Source organism: Acartia tonsa, chromosome 3 (genome assembly GCF_053477335.1).
Source record: "Acartia tonsa isolate MP-2025a chromosome 3, ASM5347733v1, whole genome shotgun sequence".
NCBI lineage: Eukaryota > Metazoa > Arthropoda > Copepoda > Calanoida > Acartiidae > Acartia > Acartia tonsa.
Window position 1 is genome coordinate 16,321,914 of NC_137262.1, and position 19,791 is coordinate 16,341,704.

The following is a 19,791-nucleotide window of genomic DNA, read 5'->3' on the forward strand; positions in this document are numbered from 1 at the left end:
TATATAATTCTAAAAAAAAATCTGCTAAAAAAATACTTGATTTTTTCTTAGAATAAATATCGAATCACGCAACCTCGACACATTTATTCCTTTTTGTTAAACTTTTTAGGTAAGTTTTTTAATGAATTGTACTTTTGAAAAGAATTTAAACTCAATAAAATTAAATTTGAGCATATGAAATAGAATAAACTTTAATCGCATTTCATTTGATTCTTATTTTAGGCATAAAATAGGCATATGAAAAATGTGGCTTTTTTTTACTAAAAAAAATCTCAATTTCCATAAAATAAGAATCAATTGTTAATCATAATTTTTAACAACTGCTTTTATTTTAATATCTGCGATAAAAATGAAGGAAAGGTTAATTTAAAATATGCATAGTTTATCTTAAATTAATTCTGTGACATTCATATTAATAATAATCAATATCTTAATAATATCATACATCGTGTTCATTATTATAAATGCTTATCTCATAGAAAATAGAGTTTACGTTTTTAAACATGAACGAAAATATATGTACCTAGGAAATAATTGCTATAAAATACTTTCTCAAGGTTTAAAATTGTCCGAAGTCGCTAGGTACATATATTACTACGAATCTCTGCTCTCGGAATGAAGAAAAATCTTTACGCGTGGATTATTAGGAATCCTTGCCTCCGGAGTGAAAGAAAAAACTTTATTTGCTTACAAATTAAAACAAATATCTTGATTTTTTGCGATAATCTTTTTAAAATAATAATAAGAAATATTTTAAACATTATCATAATAATTTTACATGTTGTGTTCTTTACTTTAATGCATTATCTCATACGAGAATCTGAGAAATAACATTTTTTAAGCAAACGTGAACCATGAAAAAAAATACCTCGAAAAATAATTCTTAAAAATCTATTTTTCTCAATCTAAAAAAAATCTGCAAAAATCACTTTGTAGTTAATACACACAGACTTTTGCTTTTCAAAATCATACTTAAGAAACAAAATCTTTTAAATCTGCTTTAAAAGTCTAAACAATTTTGTAGAATTTTTGTGCTTAAATATGAACAATAAAATTAGTTGAATAATGAATACTTATTCTTTGCAGAACCTTTTTAGGTTCCCTTCACAAGCTTAATATATAACTTGTATTATTTTTTCTTTAAAAGATCATTTTCACACATAAATAGTTTATGTTGTAAATTAGATTTGTGGGTTGGTAGACTTTCAATAACTTTCTGGCGGCAACACCCGCCATATTGCAGGCCCTTTACCCTGTGTCGGGCGGCCAGCTTGGCAGCAGCCAGGTCGATTCTTGATTCACAACAGCACCAACCTCTATATCAGAACCGGCTGCAACACAACCAATTTCAGCATCATCATTGTGAACGGCTACATCCTCACCTGCCGTAGCAATGTTATCAACAGCTACGGCAGTATCTTTAACATCAGATTTGACTGCAACACAAACAACAGCGTCAACTGCAGAAATAACAGGTTTCTCAATAACAGCATCACAAGCAGAACCAACAGGTTCATCATTAACAGCTACGGCAGACCCAACCGGTTCATTATCAACAGCTACGGCAGTACCAACCGGCTCATTATCAACAGCTACGGCAGTACCAACCGGTTCATTATCAACAGCTACGGCAGTACCAACCGGCTCATTATCAACAGCTACGGCAGTACCAACCGGTTCATTATCAACAGCTACGGCAGTACCAACCGGCTCATTATCAACAGCTACGGCAGTACCAACCGGTTCATTATCAACAGCTACGGCAGTACCAACCGGCTCATTATCAACAGCTACGGCAGTACCAACCGGTTCATTATCAACAGCTACGGCAGTACCAATCGGCTCATTATCAACAGCTACGGCAGAACCAACCGGCCACGCACTCTCATCAACAGTTACGGCAGCTTTATACGCAGATTTCTGCTGACCAGCTCCATAGTCAGCACTTGTACAGATAAAACCACTACCAAAAATGGTTCGCCACAACATAGACTGGCCCACTTTCTGGTAGGTTGATGGAAACACGTCAGGATGTGTATTTCCAATGATGATATCTAAGCCTCCACTAATATATGTAAATCTTTCTGGCGGCATCTTAAATATTTCGGCGGCGGTTTCCGGATGGACCGAGTGCATCTCGTTGCCACCTCCGAGGTTAGGCATAACAGCTGCCTCAAATTCTCTCAAGTTATTATCCCTGTCCTTCAGATAGAACACCACATTGCGGCAGGATGATTCACTACCGTCAGCAACAGAAATGTTTGTATATCTGCCGGTAGATTTCAGCTTCAACTTGCTGGACAACTTCTCAGACACAAGTGATAGATTTGCACCAGAATCAAACCTGACGGCGGCATGGCAGGCGCCGCCGCCAGGTGCTACAACTGGAACTATTTGCAGCAGGAAGGTACATGTGCTAGGCGCAGAACTTGATTTGTAGACTGTATTCACACTAGCACTAACCTCATGCAACATACGACTATGATAACTGTCGTAATAATTGGTGCCACAGACACCAAGCTTATCCGAGTTAGATGAACGACGTTCCATCTCTCTAAGCCTTCGGTACATATCACGTACTTCTTGGCGCAACTCCATGGAAATTTTAAGCACTCCCATGTCCATCCTCACCTTCTCAACGACATCGAGGTTCCTGGCGACAGTGCTCGACCTCACGTCGTCTGAATCATTGTCAAGCCAGTGCAGAATTTTCGTACACTGTTCCAACGACGCATAAACTTTATCTGCAACAGTTTTCTGTTCACTAGCTTCATCCAAATCACGCTTGAACTTGCGCATCTCACTAGTCTCCACGGCAGATTTTAGACTTTTTATTAGGTCAGATTGGTCCTTGACCTCACTAAAAATGTCACGAATTGATTTTAAATTCACATTTTCACATGAACTAAAACTTTGGCAGGCTTTTAGATTTTCATAAAACACTTTTATCTGTTCGTCAAACACCTCTAGCCTTTCATTGCCAATAGCGATAGCTCGCTCAATTTTCTGCTTTTTAGTGAGCACCATATTGATTCACTAGGTAATTAATTCACAGAAAAATTGTCAATGTTTTTTTTTTTTTGCATCAATACACTATATGCTATTGATTTATTGAAGAATGCTAACGCCTATTCTTCAGATTCTTTGAAGAATGCTAATGCCTATTCTTCAGAACCATTTGAAGTTGCTTGTGCAGCTCCTTCAACCATCAGGTTATTTGAAATTCGCTTGTGCAGCTCCTTCAAACTCCAATCATTTGAAATTCGCTTGTGCAGCTCCATAAGAACTTCAGGACTTTGAAATTGTCTCAACCATGACACTTTGGTTGAGCTTGACTTCCGAATTAGCGGGAAGTTCACGAGATCAGTTGGCGAACATACAAACCCCCAATACCAGGAACCATCAAGTTTCAACAGCAGGTTTGAATATAGATTTATTGATGAAATTATTTCAAAGACCTGAAATTACAATATTAATTAGTTCATAATTCCAGTTATTTATAACCACGTAATCTTATTTGCTTTTTAAAATCATTTTTCTCTACGGTAAAAATCTTTGGAAACTTTGGCTTTAAAGGAAAATTATTTGGTTTAATAAATCATTGTTAAATGCAACAATAAGGCACATAAAAATTACTAAAACATATATTAATCATAATTAAGTTTCATGCTTAGCTGGCTAAAGCCTTTTTAAAACTACATATAATCGTCCTATACACCATTCTTCCTAATAAAATTAACAAATTCTACCTGAAGTTCTTTTGGTTTCAAATCCCTGGTATACTAGGGTCGTTCACACACTATGAGACCAATGATAGGCCCAATTTTGTTCTCCGAAATCTTCACACTCTCATATCTCATTCAAAAGTGAAAAACGTGGGCGCATATAAACATTCCATGCCGCGTCTATTACTGAAGGAAAGTCATAAAAAGACGACATTTGCGCTTAGTTTTAGGATTAATGATAAGGAATTAATTTCGCACTTGATAAACACAAAGCTTCCTCGAAAAGAGGTTAAGACAATTAAATAAGTATGAACAATTTTTATTGCCATCAACATTTTTTTAAAAAGATGATTTTTTTAAAAGCGAAACTTTTGGTCAAATTATCATAAAACATGATTTAATAGAAATCAATATTATAGTATAGTAGTAAGTTGATTCAATAAATATTTGTTTTACCAATGTCCGTCCATCCGTTGGTTTGTCCACTTATCTTTGCTACTAGATAGATTTCTGAAATGTGGGTATAAAGATTACCATAATTGCTTTGTTCGACTTGTAAGATATCTTTGCTACTAAATATGTTAAAAAAATAATGTTAAAATTAACTATTTTTTAGCAGATTTTCTGGTAATTTTAACCCATGACTTGCTTTATCAAAATTAGGGTTTGATACTTAACAAACAGCTCATGCAAATATTAGTAGCGCTGCTACTTTATAATGAGGCTATATTTGTGTGGATGCAACCCTCTGCTAGTCTCAAATATTATTTCTCACTATCAATTCCAAATATTATATAACTGCCCTGTCAATGCATTTTAAACAAACCATTTTAATTGCCTAGGTCGACTACATGACATTTAAAAAGTTTATCGCTGACACATTTTTTATGATATTATTGTTATGAAATAGTTAATGTCTTTTATATAGCATGAAAACAAAAATTGTCAAATCTGGTATATTCTCAACATGCTAAATTTCTTAAGACATTTTCAATGTCGGCTTCATGCCATTAAATATTTGGATATAATAAAGTTTTTATGAAAATAATCAACCTTGTTATAAAATATTTAATTAAGGAGTTAACAAGATAAGGTTAAATAGGTAGAAATATATTTATGCTTCGATGAAATGTAATAATTAGAAGAAAATTTTGTTTATATAATTTTTTTTTTAAAGAAAGGATTGATTAAATGATATTTTTAGTTTACTCCTATAATTAAGAATCTTTTAATGTGTCCCTATTTTAAATACCAAAGCTACTATATAATTTAAATTTTCTGTCCGTCAGTCCGTACCGATATAGGGTAAATGTGATTTTCTCGGCTGCTATTAAAGACAGGTAGCTAAATTTTTCAGTGACATGTCCAGTGTCCAAATCTAGTCTTTAAATTGTTTTGTCTGTCTGCCTGTCTGTCGTTTATCTATAATACAAAATAGCTTGATGTCTGTCCGTCCGTCTGAAGCTTAAGATCTCGGTAACCACTGAACCGATTTAATTCTACTCTTCAGGGTATATACCTATCAGTTCTGTGGTGGTTTTAAGCTAATTTCTTGGGGGGTGGGACACCCCCATCCCCCCCAAAAATGAAAATTTACCCCCACCTAAAAAAAAAAAAAAATTTCTTGAAAACACATTAGACTATGAGCAGCACCAGTAGTTTCTTGAGAACACATTAGACTATTTTTTTTTACGAATTTTGCGAATTCGTTATTTAAACGAGAAAATGTTTTCCTGCTGGGTAGGTGCGAAAATTTGCGATCCGTTCTGCTGGGTAAGTAATAGAAGATGTAATTATACCTCTTGGGGCAAAGCCCCTAGAGGCTAGGGGCGAAGCCGCTAGTGTTTAAAAAGACACTAATCTTATTTTTTAAAGGTATCGTTGTCTCAACCATGACACTTTGGTTGAGCTTGGACTTCCGAATTAGCGGGAAGTTCACGAGATCAGTTGGCGAACATACAAAACCCCCAATACCAGGAACCATCAAGTTTCAACAGCAGGTTTGAATATAGATTTATTGATGAAATTATTTCAAAAGACCTGAAATTACAAGATCAATTAATAAACAGAATAAAATATTATTCGTTATCTTAAAACTTTGAGCACTAAAAAAATCTTTTTCTTTTCTTATGGTTAAAGAATCTTTGGAAACTTTGGCTTTTAAAGGAAAATTATTTGGTTTAATAAATCATTGTTAAATGCAACAATAAGGCACATAAAAATTACTAAAACATATATTAATCATAATTAAGTTTCATGCTTAGCTGGCTAAAGCCTTTTTTTTAAAACTACATATAATCGTCCTATACACCATACTTCTTGATCAAATTAACAAATTCTACCTGAAGCTCTTATGGTTTCAAATCCCTGATATACTAGGGTCGTTCGCACACAATGAGACCAATGATAGGCCCAATTTTGTTCTCCGCAATCTTCACACTCTCATATCTCATTCAAAAGTAAAGAACGTGCGCTTCAAAATAAACAAACACTCTATGCCGCGCCACATTATGAAAGGAAAGCCCTAAAAGACGACATTTGCGCTTTGTTTTTGGTTTAATGATAAGGAATTTAATTTCGAACTTGATAAACACAAAGCTTCCTCGAAAAGAGGTTAAGACACACCCCCCGTTTGAAAGTCAAATTAGCTTCCTTAACGAGATTCAAGGTTTTTTTCGCGCTGAGCACTAGCAACATTTCTCACTAAACTCAACTCACCATAATCACATGAGAATGGCCACATCCCGAAAACGTGACAATTTTGCTCCTAACTAAATGAAACCCCGTGAAATGCATACACAATATTATACTCCTCACTAGGACTCATAATACCTCACATTTTAGGATAGAAGGATGGGGATTGGTTTGTACCATACAACATTCCATGCACATGACAATCACAAGATCACATACACAATCCTAAAATAGATAATCCTATTAATCATGATGTTGTAATATAACAACTATCTAAATAATAATCATTTCATAATCAATAGGTAATAAATCATTATTAATAAATCAATAAGTACCTACGAAATCAGGTTGAAATGTAAATGTAAACAAATAATGGTAAAAATAAAACGAAATAAATCTTAGACAAGAAAATTAAGATTTATAGGTACTTAAAACTAAATTTGTTAAGCATCAAAAAGAGTAGTAAGAAAAAATTTTTCAAAATCCTTGGGCAGAAAGTTTTTCAAACCTAATGAATAAGAACTGTAATATCTTAATCAACAATAAAACTTTTTAATACTTAAAGAATAGCAAAATAATAATATCTTCTTTAGAATTTTCATCGGAATTATGAAAAAAATACCAATTTTTCTTTGTAAAAAAAAACTTAAAATATGAATTTTCAATCATTCCTTGATCTGAATAAAAATGTTTTACTTGATTGAAATTCATATATAATTTCAAAAAAATCTGCTAAAAAATACTTGATTTTTTTCATAGAATAAATATCGAATCACGCAACCTCGACACATTTATTCCTTTTTGTTAAACTTTTCAGGTAAGTTTTAAAATGAATTGTACTTTTGAAAAGAAATTAAACTCAATAAAATTAAATTTGAGCATATGAAATAGAAGAATATTTAATCGCATTTCATTTGATTCTTATTTTAGGCATAAAAATAGGCATATGAAAAAATGTGGCTTTTTACTAAAAAAAATCTCAATTTCCATAAAATAAGAATCAATTATTAATCATAATTTTTAACAACTGCCTGACTGATACAGCATGTTCTTCTAGGGGAGATTTATCTGTCAGTCTGAACAAGACTCTTGCCGTCTTTCTTCCATCCTCAATTCTCGTCACTCGGCCCATCCTCAAACATCTCATCAGCGGATTGGTACTCGTAACCAGAACTATATCTCCATCAGTTAATGGCTCCGCCATCTCATCCTTCCACTTGGACATCCGTAATATCTTCGGTAGGATCTCCTGGCGGTAGGCAGTCCAAAACTGGGCAGATAAATCTTCCAACAACTTCAACCTGGAGGAAATTTGGTCCTCCGGTTTCATCGCCACATTGCACAACGGCTGGCGGTCAACATTTCCCAGCAGCTGGCCAGGGGTAATCAGCCGCCAATTCTCCACGTCGTTCGCAGCTTCAATCGTCAGTGGTCTGCTATTCATAATTTTGCTGACCTCCGCCAACAGCACCAGGAGCTCGTTGAAATTAACAGAACTATTCACCAACTTCTTGGACAGCAATCTCTTGGTTAATCCCACCATTTTCTCAGCCTGCCCAATATAATGGTGGGCTCGGGCCGGGATCTGAGACCAAGAAAACTCTACCTGGCTGCCCAACTTCTGCTCTAAAACCTTGCGAGCACCGGATAATTGTGTGCCCATGTCGCTTACTATGATCTTCGGCAGACAATGAACAGCTTCCAACTTGCGCAGGGACAACAGGATACTGCTGGTATCATACTTTTCCAAGGCATCTAACCACAACGCCCCTGAGAATCTGCAGACCACCACGAACACCCACACCTTCTTCGTTGCTGTCTGACTCCTCGTTTTGGCGGCAGCTCTCCTCGTAACCAGCGGACCCATCAGGTCGACCTGCACAGCTTCAAAAGGCCTGCTCGGGACCAACTTGTCAGGTAACACCTCCCTCATGGTAGCACGACATTCCTTAGCCCTCTCAACACTGCAGGGCCAACACTTCTTCACTTCCATGATGGCCAACCTCCTTGCCTTCACAATCCAGCACCAACGGCGGCTCTCAGCTAAAGTTCCACGGACACCAGAGTGAAGCTCAACATGCGCTTCTCTCATAAAAACAGCAGCTAACCAATTACCAGGCTCCAAAATTATTAAACCTGGCATGTCTTCAAATATCATTTTACGGCCGCCAGTAATGGCGTCAATAACTGGCTGTCCTCGACCAACCATTTTAAGAATCCTCATCTCCCTGGTCACATAATTTCCACCGGGACCAACGACAGGCCAGGTCAATGATACTTCATGCACTAATGGATTTAATGACGCATAATTGCCTTTAGCATCATTTATCCACTCATCCTCTTGGCTTCGTGACACAATGAAAAGTTCCGCCGCCGCCATAAAATTGTACAAAGACGGCTTGTACACAGAATCTGCGGCTGCTACATGACTACCAGCGGCTGTAGCCTCACCTTCTTGTCTGCTCTTTAGCTTCTTCAACCAGGTGTTCGCAATTTGCAGGACAGCTGCCATAATACGTTTGGCCTGTCCAAATGATCTCCTGTGCTTAAACCTAAAGACATCTTCAGCGGCTTCTCCGGCAACTTTCATTGAACATAACTTAACCATTTTGGTATTCAACTCCTCTGGGGGTAAAACTTGCTTGACTTCTTCGGCAGTTTTCACCGGCCACGCACTTTCATCCTGGCGCAACCATTCTGGGCCCAATCTGTACCTGGAACCTGGTCCCAAATCTGATACTTTGCAGGTGCTTCTGGTGCCCAAATCTGCAACGTTTTGCGTCCCCGGGACCCACCTCCAGTCATCCTTGTTGGTCGCAGATTGAATTTCTCCAATACGATGAGAATTAAATGTGTTCAACATAGCACTGTTGGAAACTATTCGTGATAAAACACACGATGAATCAGTAAAATACATCACTCTGATAACATCAAAGGGCAGGGCATCTCTGACGGACTTTGCCAACCTTGTGGACATCTGGCACCCCATCAACTCAAGGCGTGGAATTGATTCACACTTGACCGGCGCAACTCTTGACTTGGTGGCTAGCAGAAACGTTTCAAATCCTTGTCTAGTTGGCCACCTCAAATATGCATTACTTGCATAAGCCTCTGATGACCCATCCGAAAACATCATCAAGGATGGAAGGCCAGTTGGTTCATCCGGAACCACACAACGGTCAAACTCCAATTTAGCGACCTCAGCTCTGTCCTCCAGCGACTGAACAAGTTCATCCCGTAGACTTTTTGGAATGAAATCTTGCCAGCCCAAATTCAGCAAACAGGTTTTCCGCAGGACAAGTTTAATTCTCAACAGAATAGGGCTGCAAAGCCCGATCGGGTCGAAGGTTTGGGCGGCGAACCTATGGACCATCTTCTTTGTCAGATTCTCGTCCAAGGCGTCCTGGAGGTTGTACAAATCAGCATCCTCTTTCACCTTCCTTCCCTTGACTTTACCATCTTGGTTGACTCTTGTGGCAATGGACAACACATCGGTGGCTGGCTTCCATATCAGCCCGAGAACCTTGGTATGCTGGCAATCATCTCCAGAATAAATGACTTGTTTGAAGGAAAAACTACCTTTGCCGATAATCCTGTCGGCCTCTTTCATCATCTCCTTGGCTTCTGGCTTCGATCCTGCTCCCGAAATAACGTCATCTATGAAGCTGTGCTTCTCAAGCTTGACTGCAACTGGAATCTGAGGTAACTTGAATTCCTCATCAGGGTAGGTAGGTATTTGTGGCTCCTTCCATAATTCAGGTTTGGCAACAATTTCACTACCGTTTATTTGTCCCTCTCCATACATCTCCTTGACCTCTGCTTCACTCTTTCCGCCGAACAGGCGGGACGTCAACTTCAGGGCTGTAACTGCCAAATTTCCCGCAGCTAACTCGCCGAAATTTACAACTTTGGTCAGGTAAATTTCAAGTGGACCATCTGGCGTCGGGGAAAATAAAACTCTCTTCATCTGGCTGTCGAACTCTGTGGCCAGGATGGAGTTATAAAACTTGGAGATATCCGCGGTTATACCAACCTTGTAACCGCGGAAAAGCATCAAATGATAAAAAATCTTCTGCATTGGCGGCGGGCCTCCCAGCATTATGTTATTAAAACTGGTACCCTTGAACGTCAGAGAACTATTTGCACACAATCGCATGGGTGTGGAACTTGAATCCTCCTTGAAAGCAACCACTATTGATGAACAAGACTTAGGTCCTTCATACTGCAATTCTTCAGGCGTGGCTTTTTGAAAAACGCCTCTTCTTATGGCGTCGTTGAATACCTCCACATACATTCCATAGGTACCTTCCTTGACCATCCTGGCACGATCCTTTTCAGCAATTTTGCGGGCTAAACTCTCATTGTAGGGTAAAGTGTGAGGATCTTCAATATAAGCATATTGACCTGTCCACTTGTTGGACTGCAAGTCTAGTGTTAAACCTGCCTCAATTATCCTCTGCCTCTCACGCTGGTCCCAGGTAGTGCCGTCGGCCATAGCCTTGCACTCTTGACAAGCAGTACATCCTGGACAAAGTGCCTGCGGCTGTATGCCAAACGATTCAGACGTCAGAAAGTCTGGCAAAGTGCCTCCACTGACACTGACAGCCTTATAAGCCGACTTTTGATCTCCAGCTCCACCATCAGCACTCGTACAGATAAAACCACTACCAAAAATGGTTCGCCACAACATAGACTGGCCCACTTTCTGGTAGGTTGAAGGAAACACGTCAGGATGTGTATTTCCAATGATGATATCTAAGCCTCCACTAATATATGTAAACCTTTCTGGCGGCATTTTAAATATCTCGGCGGCAGTTTCGGGGTGGACCGAGCGCATCTCGTTGGCCCCGCCGAGGGTAGGCATGACAGCTGCCTCAAACTCCCTCAGATTGCCGTCCCTATCCTTCAAATAAAACACAACATTGCGGCAGGAAGACTCGCTGCCATCAGCTACAGAAATAGTTGTAAATCTGCCAGTAGATTTCAGCTTCAACTTGTTGGATAACTTCTCAGACACAAGTGGCAAATTTGCCCCGGAGTCAAACATTACCGTGGCGTGGCAGGTGCCGCCGCCAGGTGCTACAACAGGAACTAACTGCAGTAAGAAGGTACAGGGGCTGGGTGCAGAACTTGACTTGTAGACTGTATTCACACCAGCACTAGCCTCATGGAGTAACCTGGAATGGTATCTGTCGCAATTATTAGTACCACAAACACCAAGCTTATCAGACTTATTACATTTGTCAGCAGTATGGCCGTCACATAGGCAAAGTTCACATAATTTCTTCTGCTGGACAACTTTCTTTCGATCAACCACGTCCATCTTCTTAAACGTGAGGCAACGGAAAATCGGGTGTTTCTCCTTGCAGCTCTCCACAGGACATGCACTGTTCCACTTGGAAGCCTTGTCCTTTCCAGCCTTTCCATTCTTATTGTCGTTGCGGCCAGATACTTGCGCGGCGGCAGCTCTGTCACGATTTCTCTTGCCGGCGCCATTGTCATAGGACATATCACCAGCCAACATGGCACCCCTGGTCCTCTCCAGCAGTTCAACAATCTTCGGGATGTTGGGTTGGTTCATGCTACCTAGCTCCATCATAATTTTGTCTCTCAAATTTTCAGGGCACTTGTCTTTAAAAATATGAATGAGAGTTAGGTGGTTGTAATCCTTAGCTGCAGAACCAACGATGGCTTCTACCTCCTGCATCATGCTCTTGAAGGTAGCAATTGCGCTAACCACGTCCACAGGTTTATCCACAGGTTTCATCTTGTTCAACTTAGTTAAAATCCTCATGAACCGGCGAGTGTTTGATAAAAACATCTGGTCAAGAAACGCCCATTGTTCATTGTGATCTCTAATCGCTGACACTTGCTTGCGTAGTTCCGGGTTGGTTATCACCTTCTCCATACACAACATCAGACTTAACCTCTGGTCAGCAAATCCATAACCAGAGCATAGATCCTTAAAGACCTGTTTAAAGTTTGGGTAATCCGTGTCAGTACCGTCGAACGACGGCAACAAACTGTTGTCCCAGCGCCCATACTGCGGGTTGGAACTCCGAATATCCACAGCAGACATACTTCTGGAGAGCATGGCAGGTGTCCCACTCTCATCCAGGTTAGATGAACGACGTTCCATCTCTCTAAGCCTTCGGTACATATCACGTACTTCTTGGCGCAACTCCACGGAAATTTTAAGCACTCCCATGTCCATCTTCACCTTCTCAATGACGTCAAGGTTCCTGGCGACAGTGCTTGACCTCGCGTCATCTGAATCATTGTCAAGCCAGTACAGAATTTTTGTACACTGCTCCAACGACGCATAAACTTTATCTGCAACAGTTTTCTGCTCACTAGCTTCATCCAAATCACGCTTAAACTCGCGCAGCTCACTAGTCTCCACGGCAGGTTTTAGACTTTTTATTAGGTCAGATTGGTCCTTGACCTCACTAAAAATGTCACGAATTGATTTTACATTCACATTTTCACATGAACTAAAACTTTGGCAGGCTTTTAGATTGTCATAAAACAATTTTAACTGTTCATCAAAAACTTCTAGCCTTTCACTGCCAATAGCGATTGCTCGCTCAATTTTCTGCTTTTTGGTTAGTGGCATATTGATTCACTAGGTACTTATTTCACAGAAAAATTGTCACAGTTTATTGCATCAATAATTCACTAGATGCTATTGATCTCTTGATGAATGCTAACGCCTATTCATCAGATATTTTGAAATTGTCTCAACCATGACACTTTGGTTGAGCTTGGACTTCCGAATTAGCGGGAAGTTCACGAGATCAGTTGGCGAACATACAAAACCCCCAATACCAGGAACCATCAAGTTTCAACAGCAGGTTTGAATATAGATTTATTGATGAAATTATTTCAAAAGACCTGAAATTACAAGATCAATTAATAAACAGAATAAAATATTATTCGTTATCTTAAAACTTTGAGCACTAAAAAAATCTTTTTCTTTTCTTATGGTTAAAGAATCTTTGGAAACTTTGGCTTTTAAAGGAAAATTATTTGGTTTAATAAATCATTGTTAAATGCAACAATAAGGCACATAAAAATTACTAAAACATATATTAATCATAATTAAGTTTCATGCTTAGCTGGCTAAAGCCTTTTTTTTAAAACTACATATAATCGTCCTATACACCATACTTCTTGATCAAATTAACAAATTCTACCTGAAGCTCTTATGGTTTCAAATCCCTGATATACTAGGGTCGTTCGCACACAATGAGACCAATGATAGGCCCAATTTTGTTCTCCGCAATCTTCACACTCTCATATCTCATTCAAAAGTAAAGAACGTGCGCTTCAAAATAAACAAACACTCTATGCCGCGCCACATTATGAAAGGAAAGCCCTAAAAGACGACATTTGCGCTTTGTTTTTGGTTTAATGATAAGGAATTTAATTTCGAACTTGATAAACACAAAGCTTCCTCGAAAAGAGGTTAAGACAATCGTGATTTTCTTTTACCTTATGTACATTCTCTTTTTTTCTTTGTTATGATAAATAAAAAAATCTGGTCTAAAACATACTTTTGTACATTCATGATTATTTGTCCTTATCTTCTTATGAATGTTGTCATCCTTGCTAAATATTAATAACATAAGGACGGAGACTAATTTAAGAGTATCTTTGCTTATATACAAGGTAACAAGCTAGTATACCAATTATGACTTTAATAATACCTTGCATAATATTGTATTTGTCTAAAGATAAAATATGTATACATATATATTTAGGTATAACTATGGAGTAGAAGTGCTAATAGACTCAATATTAGATTCCGATATTGGTGTGCTTACAAAACAACAAATTAAAGAATATCATAAACAAAAAGTTCTAATTATACACACTATTAAATTAATGATTGAAATAAGGATTTTTAATTATCTTTACGATTCTGTCTGTAATTCTGTCTCTTGTAGCTTATAATGATTGAGAGGGGGTCAAAGGGGTGTAGATTAAATTAGGTACCACTGTGTAATCCAATGATTCAATAGAAGCAAAATGCTTTTGTAAAAAAATATATCCCATTGAACCATCGCTGTACCATAAAATTAAATATACTACTAGAAACCAATTGACAATCAAACGGCTGTAATGCTTTGAAGTGTAGTGTAATTAGAAAATAAGAACATTATCTATAATTCCTTTCATTTTCTTAAGATGAGTGTAATTAAAGCTGAACTTGTTGTCTACTTGACATCAATTTCTCCACCACTTAATATTAGGTTCCTTAGATTTTTCATCTAGATTTAACTCTAGATGTAATATTATCATTGCTATAATGTCTTTGTGCTACAATGTGATTTATTGACAATTCTTTGCTTATTAATTGTAAATGATTCTATTCTTTTTTTAAGATGGGGAGGATATATATATATATGTAGCAATGTACATATATATCATATCTGTTATATTGAAAAATAAGTTTCGTGCTCATTTGTAATATTATTGCAGAGTAAAAACTTGCATAATAATGTTTGCAATTCATATCTATATATCCCAATGTATTATACTATGATAAAACTTTACTATGTAGTATATTATATATGTAAAGTTTGGTCAAACAAGTATGTATGTATACTGTATATAACTGTAATGTATAAATTTATTCATTCAAACTTCTCAAAATAGTAAAGGATTTACAAGAATAGACTTTCCTTTTTTGAAATATATACAACATAATAAAAAAATAAATAGAGGCCTCGTGAAATAAGGGCTTTAAAGCCGCAGCCACAAGTACAACCAGTTGCAACTAAGCCACTCAAATTGGACATTCTAAAATCTATGTAATGACAAAAAGTGTAAAACGGCCGCTTTTTTTTAACATGCCACAAATGCAGCTAAATAAGCGAATGCTTCTGACTTTTCAAAACTTTACTATTCATAATAAAAATTTTTAGGAAATTCTTTACTTTTGGTAAAATGTATATTAAAAGTGTGTATAGTACCTATGTATCCAAAACTAAGTATTAAACTATTTTAGAACTAAATAGTATATGTATATCATGCGTCAGGACAAAGCTTAGTTTGCACACTTTAAATAAGATTTTTAGAGCAAGATTATTAAATAAACAATAAATTTTTGCATTTATGTTTTAAAATCAATATATATGAAGTTTTAAATATTATCAAATATGTTAAAAACTTATGGAGTTACTACTCAACAAAATAAAGTTGTTTAAAAATATATAAGGATTTTTACCCTTCTATTTCGTTGATTTTATAAAAGTTATTTTTTCAATCTCACATTTTTCCAGTATTTTAACTTACAGAAATTGGTAAATAAAAGAATACAAGGTTTCTTCAAGTTTACCCTAATCATTTTTACACCTGATTGGGGTATTTTTTTAACTTAAAGGCGATCATCGCGAACTTTCATAATAAAGGTTACACATAATATTAGTAGGATTATTGGAAAGGTGCAAAAAAAAATTTGAGATCATGGATTATAGAATTTCTAAAAAGATACAATGAATTGAATTATAATACAAACAGGAGAGGTGTTGTTGAAAAAAATTGCTTTATAAATACTTTTTCTTAACCCATAAAGCAATTCCTTTTTTCTGGTAGTTAATCCAGGAGCAAACAGGCTAACTGGCAAACAACACATAACTTATAAGGGATCCAGTCAAAAATACAAAGATAGACCTTCTCCGGTAACTCTGAATACTTTGCTTAATATTTCCAAATTAAATCCACAAATTAATAGGAGGAATCTTAAGTTATCAATGAAATATACATCTCCAATGATTATAATCAAAATTGACCCTTCTGTAGATTAAACTTATTGGTTAAAGGTTTAGACACTACTAGTTTGAAACCAACCAATTAAAATTCAATAAAAGTACCCAAAGTTTTTGACCAAACAAATAAGAAGACATTGTTATAAACCTTTTAGTTCCAATGTAATTTAAAGTCCAATGTTTCCTTCCTGCCTGATTATTTATACATACATAGTTGCAGGAAAGGAGGGGTGCATGCGGGGAGGGGTAATCTCAGCACCGCCGTGTGTGCAAATCTTAATCGCCTGCTCCATTAGACAACACAAAACAAACATTTTTTTCCACCGCCAACAAGTCATTAATCAAAAAGTGCAATTTTCTAGAAGGCAAAGAAAGTTATTAACTACAAACTTGAAAAAACTTATGAGTTAAGATTGTTGTTTTAATTAGAATTATTATGATTTCTTGAAAATAACAACAATTTTAACTTTTTTATACATTTAATACTTATCGATCAGTTCGTCACCTTGTTTTTTGGCATATTAGACGTTGTTTTATGAGGGTTCATCGCTTTTTATTAATGTATTAATGCTGGTTTTTTTTGGTTTTTTTTATTTAAGGAAATCATATAGGAAGATTGAGATACCTGACCTTTTCATCTACAGTAAGCTATTCAGCTATCCATGAAATTACCTGAAAAAAATATATTCATGAGAAAAAATGTGGCCCAATAAACCTGGTTAAATGTTTGAAATGTCTAGACCGAGTCATTTCATTGAATTCGCAATTTTTTTCTACATTTCAGGTCATTGATTTTTGAGGTCGATAAACGACAGGTTTTTTTCTGTAGCTCAAATATAATTAGGGTATGTCAGTGCATTACTCCTTAGACTGTATTCTTTATAACATTCTGCATGGACAGGAAGGAGATACGTACGGAATCAAAAAAATGGCACTAAACCATAAAAAAAACATTAATAACTATTATTAGTTGCTGCGCGCTCTCTCTCTCTCTCTCTCATTACATATACAAAATTTTACAAAAAATTATATATATTTTATTCGGTCCTAGGACAAACGCAGGAGTCCCAAACGTCGGAGTGGACAAACGTCGGAGTGGAAACTTAACCTAACCTAACCTATTTTAATCTTATAGGTTTTTAAATGCCTAACCCCTGCGGGGGGCTTATTTGTATATTTATATCTTAACCTAACCTAACCTGTATAGAAAAACTTAATATTCTAACACTCCTGCGTTTGTCCACTCTGACGTTTGGGACTCCTGCGTTTGCCCTTAAACCTTTTATTCTTCTAGATGACAGTTTCTGATTCTTGACATAATGTTGATGCTTGCTTTGTTAGGTGTGCACAAATATATTCTTGTTTTGCACAAATTTAGCGCTGTGCGGAATGACACGTATTTTGCGATATTTAGGACCTAAATGTTTTGAGTTTAATCTATTTTTGCTCCCACTATGTACAGGGAATAGGCAATATAAGTTAAAAATGGATAAAATTTTAATAGCTTATCTTTAATATTTAGGAAAATATCACTTTAAAGTTAGTTATACTAGGTTTGAAACTAGCTTCTAAGCCTCTAGCACATAGGGTATTTGTATTTGGACCAAGGAAGGGCACAAAATTAGCCTAAAACCATCCCATGACTTATTATAAAATCAAACAAGCACAAAGCCATTTCGGGAACTGGGGGATGCTTCCTGAAATGGAGAACTTAATTAGTTCAGTAGTTATCGGTGTATTAGGCTACTGACAAAATATTACTACTTTATATAGTAAGAAGATAGATACACCTATGATTATTCAGGCTATTATAGCTCAAAAAGCAATACTATGAAACAAATATATTTGTAATATTTTTAATCCATGTATGTTTGTAATCTTTTTGTATATGTATATTTCTTTAGCACCTAAAAAGCAATAAATATATGTTTCCTACAAAAGGTTTGAATAGTAAATATTTCAAGCTACCACAATCAAAAGCTGAAGCAAAAATCAAATTCCAAGTTTTTCATGGCCCCTCTTTTTATACATTTCAATATATTTTGGCATCTTAATGTGGAAAGATATGAGACTAAATGGCTTCTAACCAAAGCTCGGCAGCCGCAGCCGAATTCAGCCGCATATATTTAGGAGAACATCAGCCGCCTCCCGCAGAGTTTTAGACAATTTGAAGCCAGTGTCGCAAATAAGTCATCATTATTCAGCCGCAACCGATCTGCATTTTTATCAAATCTTAAGCCAAACCATTAAAAATTAATTACTAAAACGCTGTAAATTATATCGTTATCGGCTGTACTTTTCTTCAACAACCACTAATATTTAATTACTCTTTCTTAACCGCATCAGAGTCGATATAACAAATGGCGGCTGATTGTGCTTAGCTCTGCCTTTAGCATTTACATATAAAAGTTAGAATATATCTTTATGACAGACATAAAGATTTCTATAAAGCGTTTTCATTATAAACACAGGATAAAATAAAAATTCTATCTTTCCTAAAACATAATTAACAGGGATATACTTTTTGAAGAAAGAATATTTTGCCTAAAAAAATTCATCGCCTCTAAAAACTAATTTATACCTTGTGAAATTATTTTGTTGAAAAAATAAATCCAAAAAGGCAATATTATAGCTTTCGATTGCTTCGCCTCTAGGATCAGGAAAATAGCCAAAAATAGCCAATAGTCACTCCAAGACATTCATATGGCTTCCCTGAAAAGGAAGACTATCCCGAACTAGAAATTTGTGAGATATTTAGCTTCAGAATGAAATTGACTTTATACTTTATTTTAGGGTTGATAAGATTATAAAAATTATATAGAGAGGCTTTTATGTTAATAGTGCTTAGTCAAACAAAATTTACATTTTTCTTTTCATAAATAAAAAAGAGCTAAAAAAGATTAAACTTTCTCAGATTAATGAATTTATAAAAATTCAAAACTTCTTTATTTCTTTAAAACTAACAAGATAATACAACATTTCCTTAACTATAAAATCAAGTACTCTGCAGAAAAAAAGATAATTCTACAAGAAAAAATTCAGCTTGATAAATCAAAGAAAAAGTGTTGCTAAAAATTCAGAATTTGTTGTTGTCTTAATATATGTGTGGATGTGTGTGTGAGTGTGTGTGTTGTTCTGTGTAAGTTTTAGACAACAATGATTCACGCAATAACACTTTTTATTGTCATCCGTCTTGGACAGTTCAAACAAAGCTTTATAGCACATAAAAAAAAGGTTACAAGGATATGTAAATGGAGGATACATTAACCCCCTCCCCCACTATTAATTGCATCCGGTTTAGGCAACTCAAGCAAACCCTTATAAATGAGGGTTACAGAGATAAATCGATACTAGTTTCAGCCTTTTTAATTTTTTTATGCAGTCCTATTTTGAAAATAAAACTATAAAAATATTGATATGATAATTATTAAATCAAATTAGTATTTTAAAGTTTCAAATTAATGTTTTTAAACTTATTCCTTCATCCTTAAACAAATGTCAAATTTATTTTGAAGGATATATTTATGACATTTCTCTCTTACAATACTTCTAGTTTATATAAAATTTACATTTCGATGAAAAAATTAGGTTCTTGGATA

At 36.0% G+C, this 19,791-nt stretch overlaps 2 protein-coding genes across 3 annotated transcripts in view; both read right to left on the reverse strand.

Annotated features, from left to right (window-relative positions):
* Positions 1-19,791, reverse strand: part of LOC145313466 (protein O-linked-mannose beta-1,2-N-acetylglucosaminyltransferase 1-like) — a 91,746-nt gene that overhangs the window by 27,872 nt on the left and 44,083 nt on the right. The gene's annotated exons all lie outside the window — the stretch shown is intronic.
* LOC145312918 (uncharacterized) lies at positions 11,729-13,892 on the reverse strand. The gene is made up of 3 exons (XM_080152125.1): positions 13,616-13,892; positions 11,808-13,313; positions 11,729-11,745 (listed from the first exon to the last, which is right to left on the reverse strand). Exons 2-3 carry the CDS (start codon positions 13,033-13,035, stop codon positions 11,729-11,731), a joined length of 1,245 nt encoding a protein of 414 aa, XP_080008251.1. The 5' UTR covers positions 13,036-13,313; positions 13,616-13,892.

What these genes read in the sequence shown, in the direction of transcription:
- LOC145312918 (XM_080152125.1), bottom strand. Translation starts at nt 13,035, where the DNA reads ATGCCACTAACCAAAAAGCAGAAAATTGAGCGAGCAATCGCTATTGGC.